Genomic DNA, 23865 nt, shown 5'->3' on the forward strand with positions numbered 1-23865 from the left:
AGAACAGTGGAGAAACCTGGCTTCACCAAGAACACGCACCAGCAGGGACACGGTCGGCTATAGCAGTGGTCCTCGGCTGGGAAGGGGGGTGTCGGGATCATAAGAGGGGCTTGTGCAAGCGCCAATTGCCAGTCTCTGCTCTCTGAGTTTCTGAGGCAGGGGGCCTGGGAATTTGCATCCCAACCTATTCCCAGGTGATGCTGTGCTGGCTGGCATAGCCAGTTGTGCTGGAGAGAAGGAATCCTGCCCTACTTGTGTGGGTGGTCACACTCTTGGGACAGCATCCCTGGCTGCGATTGCTCCTTTAAAATGCAGCCAGGGCCAACATATTTTCTAAAAGGCAGGCTCTTAGGAGCTCAGAGGGAGGCCGTGAGCAGAGGCCTGGAGTCGGTGCCTGGCACCCTCCCTGGGGAAAGGTTGTTTTGATCCAAAAGCAAGTGCTAATTGAACAGGGTCCTCTCTCTCTGAGACCTGCTTCCATGAGGTCAAGTGGCTCCTGCTCTCTGAGGCAGGAGGAGAAAATGATCCAGACCTGACCTTGGCAGCAGTGGAAAAAAATGCTCAGGAGAATTTCCAAGTCTAAAATTGAGCTGTGGGTGCCGAGCAGCAAGTAGAGAACCGGAGGTGGTAATGTCTGCCCCCAGGGCCCATGATGCTTCTTGACTTCCAGAAAGTCAGGGTGCTGCCCACCCCTCCTGAGCAGGGAAGGGCCAAGAAAGAGCAAAGACCACCGAGGCCATTCCCTGCACGTCCTCACCTGTAGGCCTGTGGCAGGCAGGTGGGGCCAGAAGTGCCTTCCTGGGAATGTGGTCACTCCCTAGCTACTGCAGGACGCCATGTCCTTTTCCACTATAGTGTCCTGTAGGTGGGCAGGGTCTGTCTCAGGTATGCGTGGAGAAGGAGGCGGGGTTTGAGTCCATGCTGGGGGAAGTCCATGCTGGGGCATGGCAGAACGGACTGTGCCCAGCTGTCCCAGCTCTCTTCTCTCTTCTTGAACCAGAGAGGTTTGAGAGTTTTGTTTTTAGAAAGGAAATCTGTTCCCGTAGAGAGGGATTCCTTTTTTTTTTTTTTTATCAGAGCTAGATGCTTTTTATGCCTGGAGGTGTCCAAGTGACCCACTGAACAACATCATGCATTTTGTTGTGATTGTCACAATTAGCCTTGCAATTGCTGGCTGTCATTCACTGCCCCCCCCCCATGTACTTTCCACTGTCTCTTTAGACCCTGGGATCCCTGGGACATTAGCCTGTTACTCTCATCTTACAGATGAGCAGAGCCTCAGGGGCATGAAGGTCCACGGTGGTCCCTGGCGCAGATAGGACTGGGACGCCTCTGTCTGAGCAGTAGCACTCCTCAGTAAGCAGCACTGGTTGGTGTCTGCCCCGCCGTGTGCCGGGCTCTTGGCCAGGAGTTGGCATCTAGTAGTGAGACCCGTAAGCTGTGGCTCTGGACCTCCTGGAGCCCCCCAGCAGGGGAAGTAGGTCAGGAGAAGATGTCAGGTGGATTAAATCAAGGCAAGTGGTGATTAAAAATGCTTTTCGCCACAAGGTATCACATGCCTTATTTTTAATGATCATATTTTCCATTAATCTTAAAAAATGCAAGCAGAGGTAATTGGCGTTTAATTAAAACCTTCAGTGTATTTCAATAAAGAACATTTTAAACCAGGAAAAAACACAAAACACCAAACAAAACAAAACAAAAAAAATTGTCTTGTCCTTTGGAACTCAGCCTTCCAGCCAGGTAAACCATCAAGTTCATGCTGCCTTAGGCACCACTGCCACCTGGTGTCAGGCAGCAGAATTGCAGGTGCAGGCTAGGAGACATCCACGGATTCTGGAGGGTGCAGATTGACCTGCACCTGGCCTGGTTGACTGTTTCAGTAGGTGGTGGTACATGTGGAAAGTGGTTGTAGCTGATTCCAAGTCAGCTTTATTTCAGCTCCATGTCACCAACTGTCTGTAGTGTTTGTGACGTACAGGTTATTTCCTTATGATCAAATCAACATTAAATTCTTGAGATAAAGTGAGATTAGATATATAGAGATAACCTGGCTCTAAACTCTAGAGCCAATTTATACAAATAATAGTTCTTTCTTTAACTTCCCAACTCCCAATATCACAAAGAGATCCCCATAACGTGGTCTCTGGCTTCCCTTGGCCTCACCTCTACTCAAACCCTGCTGACGACTCACCATTTGTCCTTGTGGTCCCTTATGCCTGGTACGACCTTCTTTTCCCTTTACATTCTTTTTTTTTCGTGTGTGTGGAGCTGGGGACACTGTTTAGGACCCAGCCTGTGGTAGGCAGGTGGATCTGCTGCTGAGCTACCCCCCAAACCTTCCACCTTTACCTTCTGAATTTACTCTTCAAATATCAAATCCAGGTCAACAATCTGGGGAGAATTTCCTTAAAGTAAATTCAGAAATGACAGTGTCACATGGCAGAGACATGGAAGATGTGGCTCTGGATCCCAGCTTCGTCTTTTGGTAGCTGTAACCTCAGCCAACTTGCTAAATGTCTCTGTGCCTCAGTTTTTACCCACTAAGTAGGAATAACCGGGGGGGGGGGGGGACACCTTCCCCAGCATTTTTTGAAGATTTAAAAAAAAAAAAAAAAAACAGATCTGAAGAGCTCCCTCACTCTGAGCCTCTTACCTGGGTATGTAGGGGGCGGCGGTGCTGTGGCCGGGACGAGGTGTTGCCCATGACGACTGGATGCCCGTGAAGACCCCGCCCTGATCAAGGCCCCCCAGTGTAGGATTGTGAGCAAATGGTTTCCATTACCTGTTTAGTTTTGCTTGCAGAGGAGAAAAAATCCATCTCCTGAAGTTAAAAATAGTATGAATGTCCAACTTTAAACTTCCTGCTGTTCTTGCTCTCCTCAATCCATCACTGTCTCCTCCACCGGGTGCACTCCCCACCCCCCGCAAGCTGCAGAGATCCGCGTGTTAGCATGAAAGGTAGTTTTGCAAGGCTATTTTGGGCAATGCTGCTGTAGGCAAATCCCAGTCCATCAGGCACCTTTGTGTTGGCACCTGAGAGAGAAGACTGGTCCCCAAGTGTTGTTGGCAATGTACTGTCTCTGTATCTTCCAGACAGTCTTAAATGTCACTCTGTTTCTCTGACCAGGTAGTCGACAGTGACAGACCTGAAGGGTCCAGGTTCCGGCTCACTGGAAAGGGAGTGGATCAAGAGCCTAAAGGAATTTTCAGAATCAATGAGAACACGGGCAGCGTCTCCGTGACACGGACCTTGGACAGAGAAGTGATGGCTACTTACCAAGTGAGTACTCTCGCCACACACCCTGTGCGCTCGGACATGGCCTCCGAAGGGTTTTCTTTCTGCTGAGTGATCATTGCTGCGCCTCACCAAACCCAAGATTGTGTCGCTTCAGGGTGTCCCTGTAAGTGCTGGATGGATGTGGATCCAGAGAGGGTAACAGGGAGGGTCCCTATCTTGTCAGTGGAACCCCAGAGCTGATCAGATTCTGGGTCCTGGAGACCAAGAGAGACACTCAAGGGCAGCTCAGAGGAGGCCTGAGCCTTTAGATAACTTTGCTTTCCAGAAACCAGCTTGCTGATCAAGAGGTGTAAACCCTCGGACGTGACAGGTGCATCCTTAGAATTCTATGCTAAGGACCCTGAGAGAATGTATAAGATTTTTGTTCAATGAGGTTACAGCAGGGCATGGTCCTTAAAATGGAAGGATTGCTTGGTGCTCAGCAATAGGGTCAGATTGTGGCTCTGTGCTAAGGCAGTGTTCTGCTGCCATGTAGAATCCTCTGGAAGGAGTGTCAGCTATGTGGGGAGATCCAAGGTGCCCACAGAAACAGAGCACTCACTCCGACATCACACTGTGAAAGAGAAACCAGAGTGCTCATGGTTGGGCTGGGTGTGCTGGATTCCTCTTTGGTTTTCTTACCTGCCCCGCTGGTTTGCTGTGGGTTCTGAGTGAGCGGAAGGTGGTTTGAGGTGCTGGAGACGTCAGGTGCTGGACAGATGTAAGGGGCTGGGGTGGTGCACAGGGAAGCCCTGCCAGGCAGCAGGTCCCTGCTGAGCAGCGCACCCCAGATCCTCAGTGGAGGAGGAGGCACCTCCCAGGTTCCCTCTCCAAAGCCTGGCTGAAGGGTTTTCTGAGCATCTGCAGGGGCACCACCAGTTGGGGGGCACCAAAGATGAGGCACAAGTCCTCAGCATAGGCCCAGTGGGGTCTCTGGTTGCTGTAGAAATAGAACATTGATTCCCTTAGACATTCCCAGCTCTGGCTGGCCTCGCCAGGAACTGGAAATCACTGGCAGCAGATTATGGATAAATGCACCCTTCTCTTTCCAAGCCTGCCTTGGGGATACCCCTGAGGTTTCAGGTGCAAGGAACTGAGGAAAGGCACGGCGTACTTCAGTGTGCATGGCACAGTGGTTGTGACCTCCTGGGCCAGGGAAAGACCATCCAAGTCAGCACTGCCGTTCCCTGACCTGAGTGATCTCAGGCAACCCACTTACTCTCTATGATCATGTGACTTGTCCTTGAAGGACAGATAGAATCCGTACCTCTAAGGACAGTAAAAGATGAAGTGAAGTTATTTTGCAAACATTTGGCACAATGCCCAACACTTAGCAGGTACTCAATAAATCTCAATAAATCAAAGCTACTCTTGGTAATTATTTTCCTGAATATTTCTGAAGTTTCCAGTTAAGTTCTTCAAATTTCTAACATCAGTTTCCTAAGTCCAATCCTGAGAAGGTTGACGTCTGCCACAGACATGATTTCTCATTCTGATGTTAGACAAATATCCCAGCCTTTGCCGCCCCTCCTCCTTCAGTATCAGAGGGGGATTTGGTACGAATCTGTGCTCAGGAGCTCCCTGGGGGATTGGAGACACAGGACAAAGGACATGGAACAGGAGGTCACCTGGAGCAATCCAAGCCCTGGAGCCAGGACTGGTAAAACCAGAGAGGGCACACAGTGCCGGTGCTCAGGTGTGAGACCTGGTGCCTCTCGGGGGACCCTGGTGGGGGGTGCTTGAAACAAGGGACCCTGGTGGGGGCTGCTTGACCGTTCGGATGCCCCTGTGGCTCAATGACCTGTCTGAGGTCTGTGCAGTCCGGGAGGCGTTCCAGAAAAGTCACCCTGCTGGGCGTCCTCCCAAGTTCAGAGACAGACTCTGGGCCACCATCTGCCAGGGCCTCGGTGAACATTCATAGATGGCACTGACCTCATCTGCAGGGATAGGAAGAAATCCCCTGAGATGGCAGACATCTGGGGACAGTCACAATGGCAGGGAAAAGAGCTCAAAGAGTGACCTCCAGAGCTGAGGAGAGCCTGTCCTGGCTTCCCGGATCTCTCCTTCCAGGGCCCAAGCTTCCTTCAAAGTCCACTGATCTTAGTCTCTCACCTCTGTGCAGTGTGGCGTGCCGGGAAGTGGTGCCCCAGGGTGGTGTGGCTTGGCTTACCCTGGCACAGGGCCGTGTCCCACTGAAACTCAGTGGGAAGGCAGTGTCTCACTCAGGTGACCCCGGGGCCACCGTCCACCCTCAGGAGGGTGCAGTGGCGCACGCCCCCTCCTCCTGGCCTCACCCCTTCCCTCTAGTCCTGTCCTGCCTCCTCCTCGTGTCCTCGCTGAGTCATGTCCTCGCTGAGGAAGGTCTCCTAACTGCTGCGCATGGCTCTTCTGTCTCTGGACTTAGTGACAGCTGCTCTCTGTGCACCCGCTTTGGCATGGGAATGTGCCAACCCCACGTTCCAATCTCCTACTTAGATGGGACTCCCTGTCTTCCTGGTGCAGCCAGGGCCTCCATGTCAGGGTGATCAAGGTGGAGCAGAGCCTGGGCCTCTGGATCCCCACCCTTTAGCTCCTCTTCTGCAAGCTTCCACGGCGGAGAACGCGAGGACCCGCGGAGAGACGTGACGGTGGCGCCAATGTTGTTGGCTTTTAGAGTTTTAAATGCTACTCACGCATAAGGACATGTCAACGTGTTGACATTTCCCACATCCAGCAGGAAAGCATCTTGGTGACGGAAGCCGCGGGGATCTGCGTGACGAGGCGTCATCTGGGGTCCGCCTGTTCTTGGCCCTGATCGTGGATCGTCATCGCAGCTACTGTTTACTGAGCGCCGCCTGGCAGACGGCATGCCAAACTCTGTTCTCTTATTTAATCTCTTTCACACAAGAGACTTCAGAAGTAGGAGTTAACACCATTTTACAGATAAGCACAAAACCATTACGCAACTTTTCCAGGGCTCACAGCTGGTGTGTATTGGATTTGGGATCCATGGCCCTGTCCCCAGCCCGGAAGCCCTGCCTTCTCAACCACGAAGGAGCGCTTCTTCCTGCCTCCACCCCCGCCAGGCTTTGACCCCAGCGGCAAGCCCCTTCTCCTAGGACTGTCACTTGTTGGGGCTGGGAAGGGTCTGCTTGACCTATTGCTTCTCAAATACCATCTTGTTCCACGACCCTCTGCCACCCTGCCAGCCCCTACCCCAGCCCCCAGAGGGCTTCCCATGCTTCTGACCCACAGTGACACCTGGCAAAGTAATTTAGCTCTTGCAGGATCCAGAGCTGACGTATTAATGCAAAGCTTCCTGAAATATTACTCATTATCATGCATTTTGCCAGCGTTTGAGTGATTTGTGAACTCGTCATTGGAATAAAGCACTGTAAATGATTCATGAATGACCAAGTTTATGAAATTCTATAAAAATATTAGCAGGTGGTAATGACTCCCTCACCCCATGAGTGTAATCTGCCGGCTACAGATTTGTCAACAGGGGATGACAGGAGTGGGCGACAGACTGGCAGGCAGGTGGGGCCAGATGGATAGCTCGAGGTGGTCTCCACCGGGGGTATGAGGCCAAACAGGAAGCAGGACAGATGGCAGTGGTGGGCAGGTGCCCCCAGCAGGAGGCTGTCTCCCTGATCTGGCGCCCATGGTAGAGAGGCACAGATGACCGCGGATGTCAGAGGCGGGGGGGAGAAGAGGACATTTACTGAGCACCTATTTCATGCCAGAGAACTCCCCTGACCCACACAGACCTCTGAAAATGCTCTCTCGTCTTGTCATTGCCAATTGGCTAATTGAGGACCAAAAGTGTTCCCAAGACGTATTATCATTGTCACTGCCAATGCTGGTGTCAACCTTCTTGACCATTGCCATGTGCCAAGGTTTGTGCTAAGTACCTAAGTGGTGATCTCCTTTACCTTCCCTGAGGAGGAGTTTGGTGCTGTCATCGCGCTCAGCCACAGAAAGGCGGCTGCAAGGCCTGACCTTGGCCTCCCAGTACAGCCGGATGGCCGCGTCCGCTCCTGGATATCTGTGCAGGTTTTCTCCCACGTGACTGATCCAGAGTCAAAGTTGGACACCGTGGCAGTCGGCAGCTCCCTGCTCCTGTGCCTCCACCCAGTGGAGCTCCAAGACATTCCCACAGAAAATACACGACCAATGCTCCCGCGGGCAAGGCAGAGCGTGACGTCAGTGCACACGAGACGCACATTTACCCAGGCCAGGGGGTGTTTGGTTGATTGACTTGTTTATGACAACATCCCTGTGATGCCAGGATGTTCCCCCATGGGACTGTACTCCCCCAGACTCGTACTGGAGATGCCCCCAGCCCTGGGTTGCGGGGGCCAGCCTCACTGCTCTGGTCACCCCTGAGGCCGTTTTCTCAGAGGAGGTTCTTGGTGGTAGTCAACAAAATCCCCTCCAACTAATCTACAAATAGAGGGATTTGTTAAGAGTACAGGTACCAGCAGAATTGCCTCAGGGCCACGTGACCTGACTCGAGGCTGGAGAAGGTGACCCTACAGTCGCTAAGGTACCATCCCAGTGCAAGGTCTCTCAACTTGGGCGTATGGGCATCTTGGGTTGCGGGGCTCTTTGTCATGGGGCTGGCCTGGCGGTCGCTGGCGGTTTAGAGCCGCACAGTCCTGTCAGTCAGAAAAGCCTCCAGAGAGCTCCAGTCGTCTGGATGTGGGGAGGAATGGAATTCCCCCATGTGAGCAGGGCTCGTCTCATGGTGGCATTGCTGCCACCCTGTCCTGCTACTTTGCATCAAGGACACTCAGGATTGGACGCAGCCACTCTGCTTGGCTGCCAGGAGAGCCCTGTGGACCCCAGTCTGCAAAGCACAGCTGCAGCTTCATGCCTCTCTCTGCCACGGCCACACCACCTGCTTTGTCCCTGCAGAAACACCTGGATCCCACACAGGCCTCTAGCTGCAGGCTCTCAGGTACAGGAAATCGGCTGGCCAGGGGTGGGCTAGAAGCTAGCTGCCAGCGGTGGCCTCACACAGATTCCTGGTCCTCCTGTTCCTAAGGAGACCCAGGCCACACTTGGAAAGGTGGGCTTTCACACCTGTGATCTTACCTTCTGCTGTCATTATGGTCCTGTCAGTCATACTCTGGTGGCCTCAGGAGCTTAGATTGGAGCCCCCGCTTTGGTGGTGGCCCTACTAGGTTCAAAGTTTTGACTCTGCTATGGGCTGAGCCACAGGAAATTGCCATTTGGTAGGTGAGTGAAGGGAGAAGGTCAGCACTCCTGTTTCTTCCTCATACCCGCTCACCGTCGGCAGGTTATGCAGGTCTAGGTCTGTTGTCCCTTCCTTAGGGTGCAAATGGGATCAGGGTACCCTCTCCCCAGGGTGTGAGAGCCAGCGGGTAGGGACTCAGCGTGAGGCTCAGCCTGTCAGTTGGTGCTGGAGCTGGGAGCCATGCTGCCACATGTCAGTTGACAATTGAAGCTCCCTGTGGGCACAGCAGAGTGGCAGCACTAGGTGTACAGGTGGCAGTCAGCCAAGTGACAGAGCGGGCATGTAGAAGAGGGTCGGCCAATGGGGCAGCCTCCAAGGCATGGCCCCAACTGGCAGCCTACCAACCCCAGCCGTGGGCTGGATCAGAAGCCCCGGGGGAGGGTCCTGCCCTCTGGGATTTGACACACCCTCCGGGTCTTTCCAAGATGCCCTGAGAGACACTGGTCTAAATATTCCATTGGATTTATTAATCCGCCTCCATGAAGGTGACCTTTGAGCCAACATCCTGACTGTCCTGCCCGCACTGTGGCCACGCACACGTCTCCAGTGCCACGCCTTGACCTGGAGAGCCCTCTGCCCAGCCCAGGCTCCTCAGAACTGCCTTCTGCTGTTCCAGGGAGCCAGGCAAACCTGACCAGGCTCCTCTCTGGGGCCACCTGACTTGGGAGGGCTGTTAAAGGCAGCCATGCTGAGTCTTTGCTGATTTCTTAGAAACCAGCCTGAGGCCAGAGAAGCAGGTGTCTCCAGAAGATCTAAGCTGGTGCCACCAACTCCTCAAGGGGACGCTTGCCTGGGCTCACAGAGCCAGCCCTTCTGCCCTTAACACCCTTGGTCTTCAATGAGGCCTTTGTGGTTCTTTCCTCCATGTTGGACTCTCCTGGAGACAGCGCTTGCCTAGCTGCAGGAGAACCTAGGTCGCTCCCTAGACCCACCAAAACAAAACCAAGCTACCAGCCTTGGCTGCATCTCCAGCCTCAATTCAGAACATCTTGGGGTGAAGGGCACCGGTATGCTATCCAGCCTCTCCAGGCATCTCCACGGTGAAGCCAAGAGAGAGAGACACCAAGTCAATATCACGCGTCCACACCGCACCGTAATCATAACTAGATAACTAGCAATGACACCCACCACGTAGGTGTGTTGAGAACATCAAACGATGAGCTAACGTAGGAGTTTCTAACATAATAGTAGAAAAATCATCCTGTTTCCCCTCAATCAACTGCTACCTGAAGCTAACTACTTTCTAATGTCTCTTTTAAAAGAAATAGGAATGCAGAGAAACAAATGAATAGTTGTCTTCTGATGCCTTAGAAAATAAGTAATTCAGGGTTTAGCGGCAGCCTCCCCCGCCAGCTCCTCCGAGCATCTCCGTCAGCTTTCGGGTTCAGCTTTCCACATTTCCGAGCACTTCATTTTGCAACCTGGCCTTATCTGCCAGGTGCAGCTGGTGAAACTGAGGCATGAAGAGGTGGAACGGCGCTGCCTTGGCAGCCCGGCGCCTGGATTAGGCTGCACAGTTGCTCCTGCCTGATTATTTATTTGGTCCACTAAGCAAAGCCGCGTCCTCACTCAGCGCTGGGGAAACACATTTTTCTCAACTTCATTAGCACAGACTCCTCCAAAGAGGCTCAACTTGACTCCTGGCAGGCGAGGGAACCCCACGCCCTTCCACTTGCTCTCCCCTCCCCTCCCTGGGCTTGCGTCCCAGCACCTGGCAGGCTCAGCAGGACTTCATGGAACCAGCCCAAGGCCAGATTCTCCTTGTTGACTTAGGTGACAAAGCCTAGTCGGCTTCATCACTGCTACCTCTTCAAATGACTTGGTGGCATTTTCTCTCAAGGTACTGAAGCATTACTCAGAACTGGAGAGCCTCGGGGCGCGGCGAGAGCAAGTCAAGTGGCCGACTGCTCTGAGGCCAGCCTTCGCAAAACCTCCTGCTCTTTCATTACCCCTCCACAATGAGCTTGGTGGCAGCCCCTCTGAGCCGGGACCCCACACATTCGGACAGGACATCCATGCCAGACCCCATCACCACCACCTCTGCTTTCACCAACATGCATAAAGAAATTTATTTATTTATTTAGGTGGTGGTGCTAGGAATTGAACCCAGGGCCTTGTGCATGCAAGGCAAGCCCTCTGCCAACTGAGCTATACCTCCAACCCTAACAAATTTCATTTTTAATTTGCTAAGATGAGCAGAGGAGGGAAGGAGGGGTTCGTTGGGCTGTGGGCTCAGAGGTAAAATAGACAGAGGCTGGTTTCCTCCAGCTTCTGTGGGTCAGAGGCCCACGGCTTGGAGGCTGCACGTGATTGAAATTGTTGGTGAGAAACTCTGAGACGAAGGTGGAGCCCATTAAAGTAATTTAGAAAGACTGGGGGGGAATTGAGGCTCGTGCACCGTGGCTGTAAGGCCAGGACAAAGGTTCATGCAGCTGGGAAGAGTCCCCCAGGAGCACCTTCAGCACAGCAGCCGACCACTGCCCACGGTGAGGCTCCTGCCAGGTGGCTCAGGAGAGGGAGAACGCTGTAGTTGGTAGTTGGCGGCTTGGAGGCAGCCATTGATCAGGGACCCCTGTGAAGCCAGCCTGGGTCCCCAGGAAATTCCCCAGGGAATAGTGTTGGGAGGTGGAGGGGACTGAGTTCCCCCAGCAGGTCAGAAGCTGGAAGTCCTGGGCTCAGGGACCACCCAAGTGTGGCCCACTGCCCTCTGGCTTGCCCTCCTCATCTGAGCTGGCTGCCCAGAGTGGGACCTGGCTGCAGCAGGTGCTCCACACACTGGAGTTGAGTCAGGGAGAAGCTGCGAGCAAACGCTAAGGCGTGAAGGAGCGACCTCATCCAGCTGGGCCTCCTGCCCCAGTGCAGAGAAGGACAGGAAAACGAGCGGCAGGGGCCAGCAGTGGGGCTGGGAACACAGAGGGAGCCCACATGCCAGGGCAGCACATGCCCACGGCCCCTTCAGGCAAGTACTCGGCTCAACAGACTCATCACAGGCCCGACGTGGGCCACGCCTTTCCTAGGTGCCAGGAGAGAGTAGCCACCTACCTGCAGCCTGCGTCTGGCCTCATGGACCCTGTCGGGCTGGCCACTTAGCAGGTTGGAAATATTTCTTGGTGTGTTTGCTCAGATACTCAGTTGGCTCAAGGGTTTGAGAAGTCTGTGTCCATCTGTGGGCACCACAAGGGACATGATCCCTGTCCTTGTCAAGTCTATCGTCCAGCCTTGTAACAAATCAATTCCACCCCATGACAAGGGGCAGGGAGCAGGAACAGACTCAGAAGGACATGAGGTCAAAGCAAGGGCTCAAGAACAGAGAGCCAGGTGAGAGGGAGGGGACAGGGCAGGAAGAGGGTTCTGAGATGGGACAGAAGAAGTCACGCCCCTCCAGGATGGGCAGGCCGTGTGGGCAGTGGGAGCACAGGAGGGCGGGGGGAGACAGGGAGGGAGGCTGCACAGGTCAGCTGCTGGAGGACTGCAGGCTGCAGACTGGCCTGATCAGATGCGGATTAGACACGGACAGTCCCGCTAACCACGACAAGGAGCAGGAGGCGCTGAGTCCTGTTTCTGGGTCTCTGGACCCACAGTGACAAGTATCAGATAAAGACCATTTTCAGTGAGGAGCCTGGGAGGTAAATGGGCTGATCCAAGTCCCTCCCAAGACAGTACGTCCCCTGGGTGGACAGTGCAGAAATTGGAGTGGCGTGGTCACGCAGCCTTGCAGGGCAGGGTAAGGAGCTGAGGTTGTGTTGTAGGGAAGCCTTGGCCTCAGAGGTTTTCAGTAAGGGAGTGACAGCCAATTTGCATTTCAGGAAGATAAGATTTATTTGAACAAGTCAACAATAACATCCAAATTACCATGAAATAGGAATTAATTCAAAATCGCACTCATTTGTTGAGAACCCACTACCTACCAGGCACTGGGGGAAAAGCGAATAAAGGAAAAATCCTGCCTTCCCCTGAGCTGTGCCTCCGAAAGCCATTCTTCATTTCTAGACCTGTGTGTGGAGGGCGGAGTGTTTTATGTGTTGCAGGTCCTCCGCGCTCCGTCTGGCTCAGTCTCCAGGCCAAGAAAATACTCTTTTAAACTCCAAACTTCCAGTGCTTTCTGCTGCAGGGGTTTATCGGTGGGCCATCTCAGAATTACTTCTCGCAGCCGCTGGCCAGAGCTGTTGGCTGTTGATTCGTCTGATTAGTATCTGTTTTTAGATCTTTATTATGAGGAGGGCTTATCATTGCTCACAGTGAAGCACTAGGTACCAAGAGATCATTTCCATGTTATTCTTCTTTCTTCTGAAGATGCAGATGTTGGCATCAGGGGCTCCTGTAAGCATCGGGCCTATGTTGGAAAGATGGCCTGCTCACCAGAACCCTGGCTGATGCTCTGCAGCTCAGGGGTGTGTGTTCCTGCCGACGGGCAGAGCTGGGCCTGTTCATTGTGTCAGAACAGAGGCTGTGGAGCTGGACTGGGGAATGCAGCCTCCCAGGATGACGGCTGAGCCTGGGGGTGCGGGTGAGGCAGGTTGGGGGGTGTTGCCAGGAGGATGCTGGGAGGAGAGCCCTGTGCTCTTTTGAAGTTGACTTTGTTCTCCTTTGATTGACAACTAGTTCTTGGGAACAGCACTTGGCCAGAGGGTTTGAAAGGCTCAGGAAACTGGCCCTGGGCCTTTCACAATGAATCCCGAATACAAGCCCGATCCTGAACTCTGCTGAGGTCACGCGGTTCCTGCTCAGTGTCTGGGCCCTGTACTTGGAGGCTCTGGCCATCAGCAAGGAGTCTTGCCTCTACAGTGGTGTTGACCCGGGATGCGCTGCAGGAAGCACCCCTGCACCTCACATTCCTGGGGCAGCTGGGTGGCGTGGGGGCAGTGCCACAGCATGGCCGTTTTCTCCTCGAGCTTCGTCTCCTGATGTCCTAGTCCCAGATCTGCCAGACGTCTGGGAAGCCATCCCAGTGGGCATGGAACTAGGGGAAGAGGTGTTTCTTGGGAGCACACAGTGGGGGTGCGTTCTCTTTGTCCCCCGCAGGAGGTCCTGTCCCTGAGGGAGAGGGAGGGACCTGTGGTGTGAGTCTGCAGTGTGGGTCCATCCAGAATGGACACCCCCTCACCTGCCTCCGTCTTGCCTGGGCTCCGGCCTCACCCAGCCCTCTAGGCTGAGTTGGGTCAGGGAGAACATGGGAAATGGGGAAGGCCGTCTCCCGGAACACAGAAGCCTCTGGAGACTCTGGACCTGTGGTCCCACTGAGTAGCCCCTTTCTCCACCCAGCCCACCCTCACCCCTCTCCCCAGGAAAAATGACTTCAATGGACTGGGGAGGTGGGGTCAGGTGGTGACACGCGGGAGGGTGCAGGGAGAAGGCCCTCACTGACACCAGGGCAGCCGGCTCTGGTCCCGGGGGCACAGCTGGTTTCTCCAGGGCTCCCTGCTGACCGGGAGCAGCCGGCCTTTTCCTGAACGTCAACCAGGGGCTTTGTGAGGGTCATTTTCTTCAGACAAGTGGGTGTCAGGGAACGGCGGGGCCATGGTTCCCAGATGTGTTTCTGGGGGAATGTCCAGCTCCAAGCACTGCAGCCACCTCTTAGCTCAAGGTGGCCCCCCAAAGTGACCTGTCCAGGGCCATTTGTCCACTGCAGGGGCAGGGCCTGCTAGGCCAGACAGCTCCAAACAGATTTCTGTGCCCTTCCTGACAGAGCTTCAGCTTCCCCTCGGTCCTGGGGACACTGGCCCAGGTGGGAGGAAGCTGAGAATGAACCCAACGTCTTTGTAACTGCCGCCATCTCAGGTGCTTATATTCCGAAGGACCATGAAGGTAGAGGCTGTTTCTGTCCATTTTTGAGGGGAAAGCGAGGCTTCAGGAAGTGTCAGGAAGGAGGTCACCTGGTTGGTAAAGAATCAAGTGACAAATGTGCCTCCTTCCCTCCCGAGCCCAGACTCCCACACTGGCCCCGTCACGCACCAGGCCGGGGCTGCTCACCGTGAACCATGATTCTCACGGCCAGATGCTGGCTGCGGACGGGCGGCCATGTCCAGAGACACTCGGTACTTAGGGCCTTGGGGTGCTCTGCCTCAGGAGGGTGGGGGCCAGGGACGTCTGCACACATCCCACGCCTGGGACGGCCAACCCGAAGGGTGGTCTAGCCCCCCCGTGACAACGGTGTGGCTACCACCGCTGTGTGGCTGAGAAACCCTCAGGAACCCTGAAGCCATGAAGCAAAGTCGTCTTGCGGGTGACACCCTTTCCGCTGGCATCTTGGCAGGCAGGTGCGCCTGGCCAGGGTCCCCGCCCTGACGCTGAGTCCCGCGACGCGGTTCTCAGAACTCACCGCTGCCCATTTTTCATTCTGTGTTGTGCTGTTTTAAATTTTTTTTTTCATTGCAGAAGACAAATTCCATTTCCTTCCTCCTGAGGGGAAGCTAATTCCAGCAAAGGCCATTTGTCTTTGGTACCTTAAGATCTGGATAACTTACTGCAAGTTTGTTTTTTATTGAAAATTATGTAGATATTATTCAGAAACACAATTTCCAACTCTATGGCACACTTAAGCGGATTCTATTCTCAGTGCTAATGCGTGTACTGAGGAGCTCTGCTGTAATGTGCATTTCTTAAAGATTTTTTTTTTTAAATGACTCACTGCCTTTGAGACCCTCCACCTTGGGCTCTGTGAAGTGCCGAAGGATGAAGGTATTTTAAATGGCCGTTGTGTTGTTATGTGTTGTTACCATTCAACTGCAATTCCAACTCGTGACGCTTCATGTAGATTTTGTGATGAATGCAGAAATAATATGCACTTGCATGTGTTTAGGATGTTTAACTAGTGGTTCCAAATGTGCTTCTTCGTGCTTGGCTGGAACGTGCCCTTCTCTAGAGCTTGTGGGCACACTCTCCTTCCCTGATCATGTGAGTTGAAAAGGGACTCGGTGTCCATCTAGAACAGCTTTTCCAAGCTATTTCTGAAAACCTGAGAACTAAAAGATGCCCGCCAACACACAGGGACCCACCCAGGTTCATGTGTATGCACATGCGACTTTTCTGCTTCCTTGGACACACTGGATACACTGGAAACTGTAACTGGTTCTTTAACTTTCACAATGTGCCTTTGACAAAGTAAAGACCTGCAGTGAAGAAACTTGATCAAGTCAATCTATCCCCCAATTAAAAAAAAAAAAGTCTATGAGAACTACTGATGTTAAAGAAATCACACTTTAGTTAATATTTGAGGAAAAGTTGAATTAATGGAGCCAGAGTGTTTGGCTTGGAGATGCCCAGTGAGGGCTCTTTTGCCTTCCTGAGGTGCTGTGTGGTTAGTCTTTCCAGAAAAATGAAGTCAGAAAAAGATTCTAGCATTAGTTAATTAGAAACAAATCAATGAAATTGATGGGGTGAAATGAGGTTTCCATTGCTATTTCACTGTCAAGGAAGGAGGGAGTCGAACAACTGACAAATGAAGAAGTAATTGTGGTACACCCATACAATGGAATATCATAGAGTCACAAAAAAGGAATAGGGATATGTGCTACTGCGTGCACACACCTTCAAGACACTGTAACTGAAAGAAGCCAGATGTAAAAGGCTCCATGTCGAGTGACTAGTTATGAAATAGCTGGGGCAGGGGAATCCCCAGAAATACAGTGAATGAGTGGAAGGAGAGGGAGGGAGGAGGGACAGGGAGAAACTGTTCAGTAGAAATGGGGTTTCTCTTTTTGACCAGGGGACTATTTTGAATCTAGACAGAGACGGTCATTGCTCAACACTATAAATGCAGTCAATGCCACTTTAAAAGGACTGTAGATTTTGTACAAGTCATAAATGATTTGTAGATTCTTGCCTCAAGTTGTAAAAATCAGAGGACATGAAAAGAGCTGAGGACGGCTGGAGTGGAAACCGGTGTGAGGCCCGGGAGGCCCGGGAGAGCGTGCTGCCGCATGGCATTTCTCAGGGGAGTGGGGGCAACGTGCCCACGTGAGAACACTGAGGGACTTGTGCACCAGGTCAGCAACGACGTCTCTGCTCTCATTCGTGTTCTGCCGCTTGGCTTCTGAGTGTGCTTTGTCGGTGGCTGTCCTGACCGCGGTGCTTGCCTTGGATCTGTGAGCTCCGGGAGGGCTTAGCCCGTGCGTGACGAGGGCTTTACTGTGTTGGCACAGCGTTTGTAAATGAGGAACCTAGACGTCATTCAACCAACCCCCAGCGCCTGGTTGGTGTGTGAAGCCGCATGTGCGGCACACAGCAAGCTCCGCAGGGTGCAGTCCAGAGGGCGCCTGTCCTCCCGGAATCGCGTTCTCGGGGGAAGCGGGCTGAAGTGGCAGCACTGACCACCAGCACTGGTAGGTCTCGTTGGCCCGAGGCTGCGCTCGGGGTTCACATGCACGCTCTGTGAATGAGTGCACGTCAGCAGCATCTCTCTGTCCCTGGGAGCACTGGTTCCGAGAAGCCACTGTCACACACTGTGTGCGTCAGGCCCACAAACCCACCCTCAGGTGGGTGGCTTTCTGGAAGGACTCAGTCTCAGCGTACAGTTGTCTTCATGGCTAAGATTTATCACAGTGAAATGGTCCTGAGCCGAATGGTCGGCAGGAGACAAACACGTGGGCAGGGTCTAGGGCACCCGGGCACAAGCCTCTGAGGCCCTCGCCAGCATAGCCACTTGGAAAAAAACCAGAGGACAGCCATCAGGGAGCTGGGACAACACATGGATGTGTGCCCTGCCAGGGACACTCGGAGACTTGGGCCCAGGGTTTTCACGGGGGCTGGTCACATGGATCACGCACTAAAACTCCCCACGCCCAGAGGTTGGCATCACCTACACTGTGTGCAGTTCAGGCACAGCGAGCCCCTCTAACAGAGAATGTGCAGACCCCCCCGGGTGCCAGCCAGGACCGAGCTGGCAAGCAACCCTCTCAAGGGACAGCAGTCTCAGGCTTGCTGTATTAGCTGTTTTGTACCAGGCCAAAACAAAACCAGATGTCCTGTAATTAAACAACTTCAAAAAACCTGAACTGGCCACAGTGAAACTGGTTTCTTTACCTCTGACCACGAGTCGTCCACACTTGTTTGGCCAGGAGTGCACCTGCTGTCTCCTAACAAGGTGTCTCAGAAGGTTTGGCTTTAGAGGGAACAACTATGAGAAGTTGATTCAGGAAGTGGTGTCAGTCTTGCTCAACTTAAGGTCAAACATTGGAGGAGACCCACAGTCAGAAAAGACAGTTTTAAAACTTATAATTTATCTTTCCCACTGCAGCACTGACAGATAATTGCTCATTTAAGTCATGTCTCAGATTTTGATTGGAGTTACTAAGAAAAATGTGCTGAGGCCGAGCTGGCTTCCTCTGGAATTTGAAACCTGAGAAATACATTTAGTCTTGGAATTATTAGATATGGCCTTTATAAACCTGTAATCAGGCAGTTGTCTGTTAACTTATTTAGTTTTTCATTTGAAATGTAAATTGGATTGTTTCTCTATACAGGCGACACTAACCAGGGTTGGATCTCAGGCTTTGAAATATGATTTAAATGTATTTTTCAGCATATGAAAAACTTCTGTACCCAAACATTGAACTCGGCACTCCTGCTCTGCCCCTGGTTTAGCAAGGGAACCCCTGTGTCTTCTATTATTTGAACCTACACCCCCTGTTCCATTCCTCCTGCTCAAGGACAGGGCTGTAAGTCCTGGCATCTGGGCAGACTCTTGGGAACAGTGTTGGAGGACAAGTCACCCCAAGCCCAGGGTGCCTCGGGAACATGCCCCGAGCTCTGCTCCCAAAACACCCGCGCTCAGGCCGACCTTGGTCTCAGCCTCCCCGATACTTCACTCTCCAGTAAGTCACATGTCCACAGAACCTGTTTTTGTCACTCACTGACCCTAGGCTGCTGTGTGAGGCCCCTCGTCCTGCTCCTGTCTCTTTCCAACTGTATTTGAAGTGCCCCATCAGCCGTGGCACGCTGTTCACACCACAGACAGGAGCAGGCACTGTGAGCCAGGGCCTCCACCTTTTCAGAGAACAGGCCACAGGCACCACCAAGCGTAAAGACTTTGCCTGGCTCCACGTGAGGCACCGTGGAAACCGCAGGGGTCTGTCTCACCTTTCCCCACAGCAAACTCATGAGACAAGTGCCCTCGTTGTATCTGACCTACAGGTTAAGCAAATGGGAAATCGCCTAAACCCAAGGCCAAGGAGAGGCTCCAGACCTCGCGTCTGAGAGCAAGTCCACGTGGTCTAGGGAGATTCGCAGTGGAATCCTTGCCGCTGGTATCTTTTCAAGCAAGCGTCTCTGCGTCTCTAAGTGACGTCTTTTCCAAGGCTGTGGTGTTGAAGGTGAGATGGATTAAAGGTCACAGAGTTTTCATTTTTGGAATAAGGAGCGTTTGGAAACTTTGAAGTGGGAGCTAGAGATAATCCAGAGAAAGGGTCAAGAGGCAGGTCTACCTTCCCGTTTGGTAGATGGATGAGCCCTTTTGCATGCAAGGTGCACATCTGTGAATTCCATCACATTTGAACTTTACATTCTCTCTACAAATGTTTGGTTAACAATGTCCCCAAGATCGCACTGGCACTAACCAGCCGAGTAGTAGTTTGTTTGCAACAGGAACGTCACAATGGACAGTCATCCTGAGGTAACTCAGCGAGGCCTTTAGCTGCAAACCTGTGAGCCACATGACCACACCCATGGAGTGTTGGGGCGACAGGAGTTGAATTCTCACTCCATTTAAGAAGAAATGATTTGGGTCTAAGGTTATAATTCCTTAAACCTGAAGAAATATTAAGATTGTCATTACCAAAAACTCTCTTCATTGACCCAGTGAGCATTCAAAACACCATTTTCCCTTCTTGTTACTTTTTCATTTATTGGTTTATAACTAGTCAAAGAACACCTGATGGGTGCCAGCCGCTCTCCCAAGTGTGGAGGATGAAGGCGTGAAGACGGCCAGGGCTTGGCCTTGGCGACTGTGTCCCAGGAAGGAAGGAAGGGAGACCCGTGGGGTGTGGGGAGCACGGAGAGGGCAGGAGAGGAAGCGGCCCAGAGGCAGGGTCAGAGGCTGCTTCCACAGGCTGCAGTGTCCCGGGAACCTGCACGTGGAGTCTGCAGTGAGACGTGCCCAGTGGAGGGAGCGTGTTGACCCTGGAGTGAGATGGCCATGGGGGTGGAAGTTAGCAAGGGAGGTGGACGGGCGAGCAAATAGAGCCCGGAGGACCGAAGTGCCTAGATGGTGTAGGTCGTGGGGCTAGGCACTGCGGCTTATTCTTGGGGGACACCACAGGACCACTGGAGGAGCCAAGCAGACCACAGACTTCATCCTCTATCCATGCTCCGGGTCTATTTATAGGATGAAGGTCAAGACTGTACTCTTTCTGTCTTTAAGTGGCAGGGAACTGACTTCAGTTCTTTGTGGAGAAATCAGCAACATTGTTATGCAAACTCGGCAATCTGCATCACACCTGGCTTCTTCCACCAGGTGTGTTAATTCCTAGGGCTGGGAGTTATCTCCCTAGAACTTGGAGGGAGAGGCTTCTGAAGTGTGGGTTCTCATCTCTGGGATCTCTCCCTGCCCCTCACCTCCAGGCCAACCACCCTGATATGTTCAGCCGTAACAACTGCACAGCAGGATCGGGCTAGCGCCTGCCTGCTCAGTGGTCCCCAGGAGCCCTGTTGGGCTATGACCTTCATTATGGCAGTTTTCAAGGAAACTGGAGAAGGTATACATACTCGATCATTTCTTACAACTACATATCAGTACAATGATCTCAAAACAGGAACCTATGGATAACAGCTCTGTTCCTTTGGGGTTTACTAGGTACTAGCTCTCAGGTTGAGCATTTCCTAGGCATCATCTCATGTAATCCTTGCAGCATTACCCGCATCTTGCAGAGGAAGAAACTGAGGTTCTTAGAAGTTTGTCCAGCCACCCATCTAGGGCTTGGTGGTGGAGCCAGAGCTGCTCCTAGAAGGTCCAGCTCCAAGGCTGAGATTTTCAGTTACCCCAGTGGGTCGCCTGTCTGCTGTCCTCCCTCTGAGTCCAGCCAGGAGCTGTCTGAATTCTGAGCCTAACGGGGAGGGGCCAGGCTGGAGGAGATGAGTCACTGTGTCCGCTGGGGCACGCTGTGTTATGGTTGGCCCAGGCCTAGTGGAAAGGCCAGGACCCTTGGAAGGCCGGACTGGGAAGATGGACCTTGTCTTCCCCCTCAAGCCCACAGCCTGATGGCAGTCGGGGGCTTTGTGACATCAGATAAGAGGTAGAATCTGGTAGAATCAAAATGTCCCACAAAGTCATCAGGCCTGGGCAAGATGGGGGCGAGGGACATCCATCCCTTGCCAAGCTCAGCTTTTTAACACGTTAATGTGGGGTTCCCAAGGGTTCCTCTTTCCAGTTCCTGCAAAGACTGGTCCTCCGGAGGCCTGGGAGTCCTGAGCTTTGACACCGCCCAAGCTTCGCGTCTCCCTCTCTCGGCTCCTGTGCCAGGCAAGCAGGGGACCCTCCCACCCCAGATGCATTTTTACTGTAGGGTTTGAGTGGCATTTTTAAAATTTGAAGAGAAAGCTTGAATCTCTCTTGATGTGTTTGCTGCATCTTTAGGCAAGAATTTATTAGTATATTATGGTTAATATAATCGTGGCCATAACTTCCTAATGAATGCAAATGGGGAAAATAAGATTTTATTAAGCAAGGACGATCATCTTAAAACCATTACAGCCGTGCGTATGGAAGACATCTCAGGATGCACCTGTTCTTAGGGTGAGTCCCTCACCCTCACGGGTGCTGAGGACAGGGGGAACTTAGGCTGAGTCCAGGCAGAGGTTACCAGCAGTTGTATGATGTGGTCAAGTCACAGAACAGAGGTGTCTCCGCTCTGGTGGGAGTCAGCGCATGAGGCCAGACCTGGGGTGGGTGCTTTCCCCCAGGGGACACCCAGCAGTGCCTGAAGCTGGTGTCCGTCACCATGACTGGGGAGGGGTACACTGGCAGCTAGTGTCTAGGAATGCTGCCCACCTCCTACACTACTCAGGAGCCCCCGAGCCACCAGTAAAGGAACTATCTTACCCCAGATGCCAGCAGAGTTGAGGGTAAGAAGTGCAGCTGTCAGGGAGACTTGCTTTCCAGCCCAACTCTGTGCTGAGGTAGCTGAGCTTCACCTCTCTGAACATCCGTGTCCTCATCTTGATGTGGTCTGCTACTTACACCAAGCTGCGGTTCTGTTTTCTTCTGTTTCACGATTCTGGAAGAGGCTTCCTTTGAGGGTGGGGTTGGTTTAGGGGTGGGGGACTGGCTCTCGATGCTGCTGGGGCAAGGTGCCAGCCATGGTGACACCTGCCATCAACTTGACACAACAGTGCCCAAGAGTAGGACGCTAGTGTGGCCTGGACGCCGCCTTCCCTCTGGTTTCTTCCACCAATCATCCTGATCAAAGGGAGAAGCAGCCTGTGTCAGGCAGGCTCTGCGGTCACAGCAGGAGAAGTGGGTGCACTTGCTTCAAGATGCCTGAGCCTCTTTGGTGGGGCAGGGCTGGGACCGGGCAGGGCTGGGACTGGGCAGGCAGGCTGAGCTGGCACCCCAGGTAGGAGCTCTTCAGGGTTCAGAGCCCACGTTGCCCCCCCCCGGGGGGTCCTGGGTACAGCCCTGAGATCACACAACCTGATACACAGGATTGGAGGGAAGCCCTGCCCCCCCCCCCCCAAGCCGTCAGCTGCCTCTGTTGTCTCTCGGGTTTGCCATCCTGTGACCACAGCTGCCTGCAACATGCACGGGTGCCTGTGAGTGACGGTTTGGTATTGAAGGAACGAGCGCTTTGGGAACTTCACATGTACACTTGTGAACGTACACACGAACACACAGTCCATACAGTACATACAGATGCAGTTGAACTTCACTCGCTTGACACACTGCAGTGAGAAGAATCCACCAGAGTCAATCTTGGAGACAGATGAAACCCAGAGACCATGACAGCAAGAGGCTCATGGGTCTGGTTGGAGTTTCTGAGAGGGGGTGGGGACACCCCAGTGTTTCCTTGACTCAAAGACGGAAGCAGGAGAGAGAAACTGGTGTGTGGGCAACCACTGTGGACTCCTGGTAACAGCAGGCATCAGCCGCTGACCACGCCCAAGACCCTGTTCAGACCTTAATGTCCCCGCCTGGGGGAATGGAGACCATGGCTCTGTCACTAGGCTGCTGAAGATGCATGAGGAAGCGGTTCACTGCATGGCACCCACACAGGTCACGGGGAAGGGATGTCACATCCTCTGGGAAGAATCAGAGGTGGGAAGTCTTCAGACCTTAGAATCAGGAATCTCTTTGAGAAAGGGCCAGTGGGTCTCCCTCGCCGTCCTCACTAGCAGCAATTTGAACTGCTGACCACATTTCCCCCTTCACTTTGGCTGATGGGACCCACAGGAGAAACGGGTGGTCCTGCCATGATGACAGATGGGGACCCTGAGGCTGGCAGCGATCCCACATTCTCTTGCTCTGTCTTTCCTTGCTTGTAACTGCACATGACTGTGCTTCGCTGTGCAAGCCACCTGAGTCCAGTGTGGATGGATGCAGATATAGAAATAAATTGTAAAAAACCCAAACCTTGAATCCATTCAATAATTCTCCAGGATTCCGCTTAGCTTCATTGTGCTGCTTCCAATTTGAGACTCACCCAGCTTCTCCTATTGGCTGACTGTAACTATAAAGATAACTGATTCCTATGCCAAGTCCAACAGGATCAATTAAACTCCTTGTAAAAATGTCCCTAGTAGGGGAAATGCTGGGTGAGATGCTGAAATTTATCTGTTCAAAAGCATGAGGCCAGTGCTTGCCTGGTTTTTGCTGCTGATCAAAGTGTTCTTCCTGCTTCTTGTCCACGCTTTGCCCAAGGTGCCCGTGACAGATGGCAACAGGATGTACACAGCCCCTGCTTTGATTTTAATAAAAAATCCTGACTAGAGAGAAAATGAATGGTGGAAGAGATGGAGGATTAGCTCCTCCAAACTAATTACGCCGAGTCTGGGCACATCACGACCTCCTCAGCATGGCCGTTTCGCCATGATGGGGGACTCTGTGATTCAAAAGAGAAGTGGAGAGATGCCTCATGCTGCCAGGGTGACCCCTCCCCAGCTTTGAACTAGGGCTGGTGGCAAGGTGTTTACTTGTATTTTTATTTAGAAAATTAGGCACACAAGTGGAAAATGGCTTTCCCTCGGATGAAAGACTATCAAGCCTCTTAAATGTTGGAAAATGTCTCCACGAGCCTATTCCATGAGCTGGCAGGCCCTCGCAGGAGAAGGGCCTGCTGCGATGCCCAGCACAGGATGGCTCTCGTGTCCTGCCAACTGGATCGGCTCCCTGCCCCAGCTGGACTCTTCTGCCAGG

The 23865-nt window shown here is 52.8% G+C and overlaps 1 protein-coding gene across 1 annotated transcript in view; it reads left to right on the top strand.

The window, feature by feature from the left end:
• Positions 1 to 23865, top strand: part of Cdh13 (cadherin 13) — an 854075-nt gene that overhangs the window by 476179 nt on the left and 354031 nt on the right. Inside the window, exon 5 of the mRNA XM_078032736.1 lies at positions 3131 to 3283. Within this exon, the coding sequence (XP_077888862.1) occupies positions 3131 to 3283 (153 nt within the window). The remainder of the gene's footprint in view (positions 1 to 3130; positions 3284 to 23865) is intronic.

Source organism: Ictidomys tridecemlineatus, chromosome 15, assembly GCF_052094955.1.
Source record: "Ictidomys tridecemlineatus isolate mIctTri1 chromosome 15, mIctTri1.hap1, whole genome shotgun sequence".
Lineage (NCBI taxonomy): Eukaryota > Metazoa > Chordata > Mammalia > Rodentia > Sciuridae > Ictidomys > Ictidomys tridecemlineatus.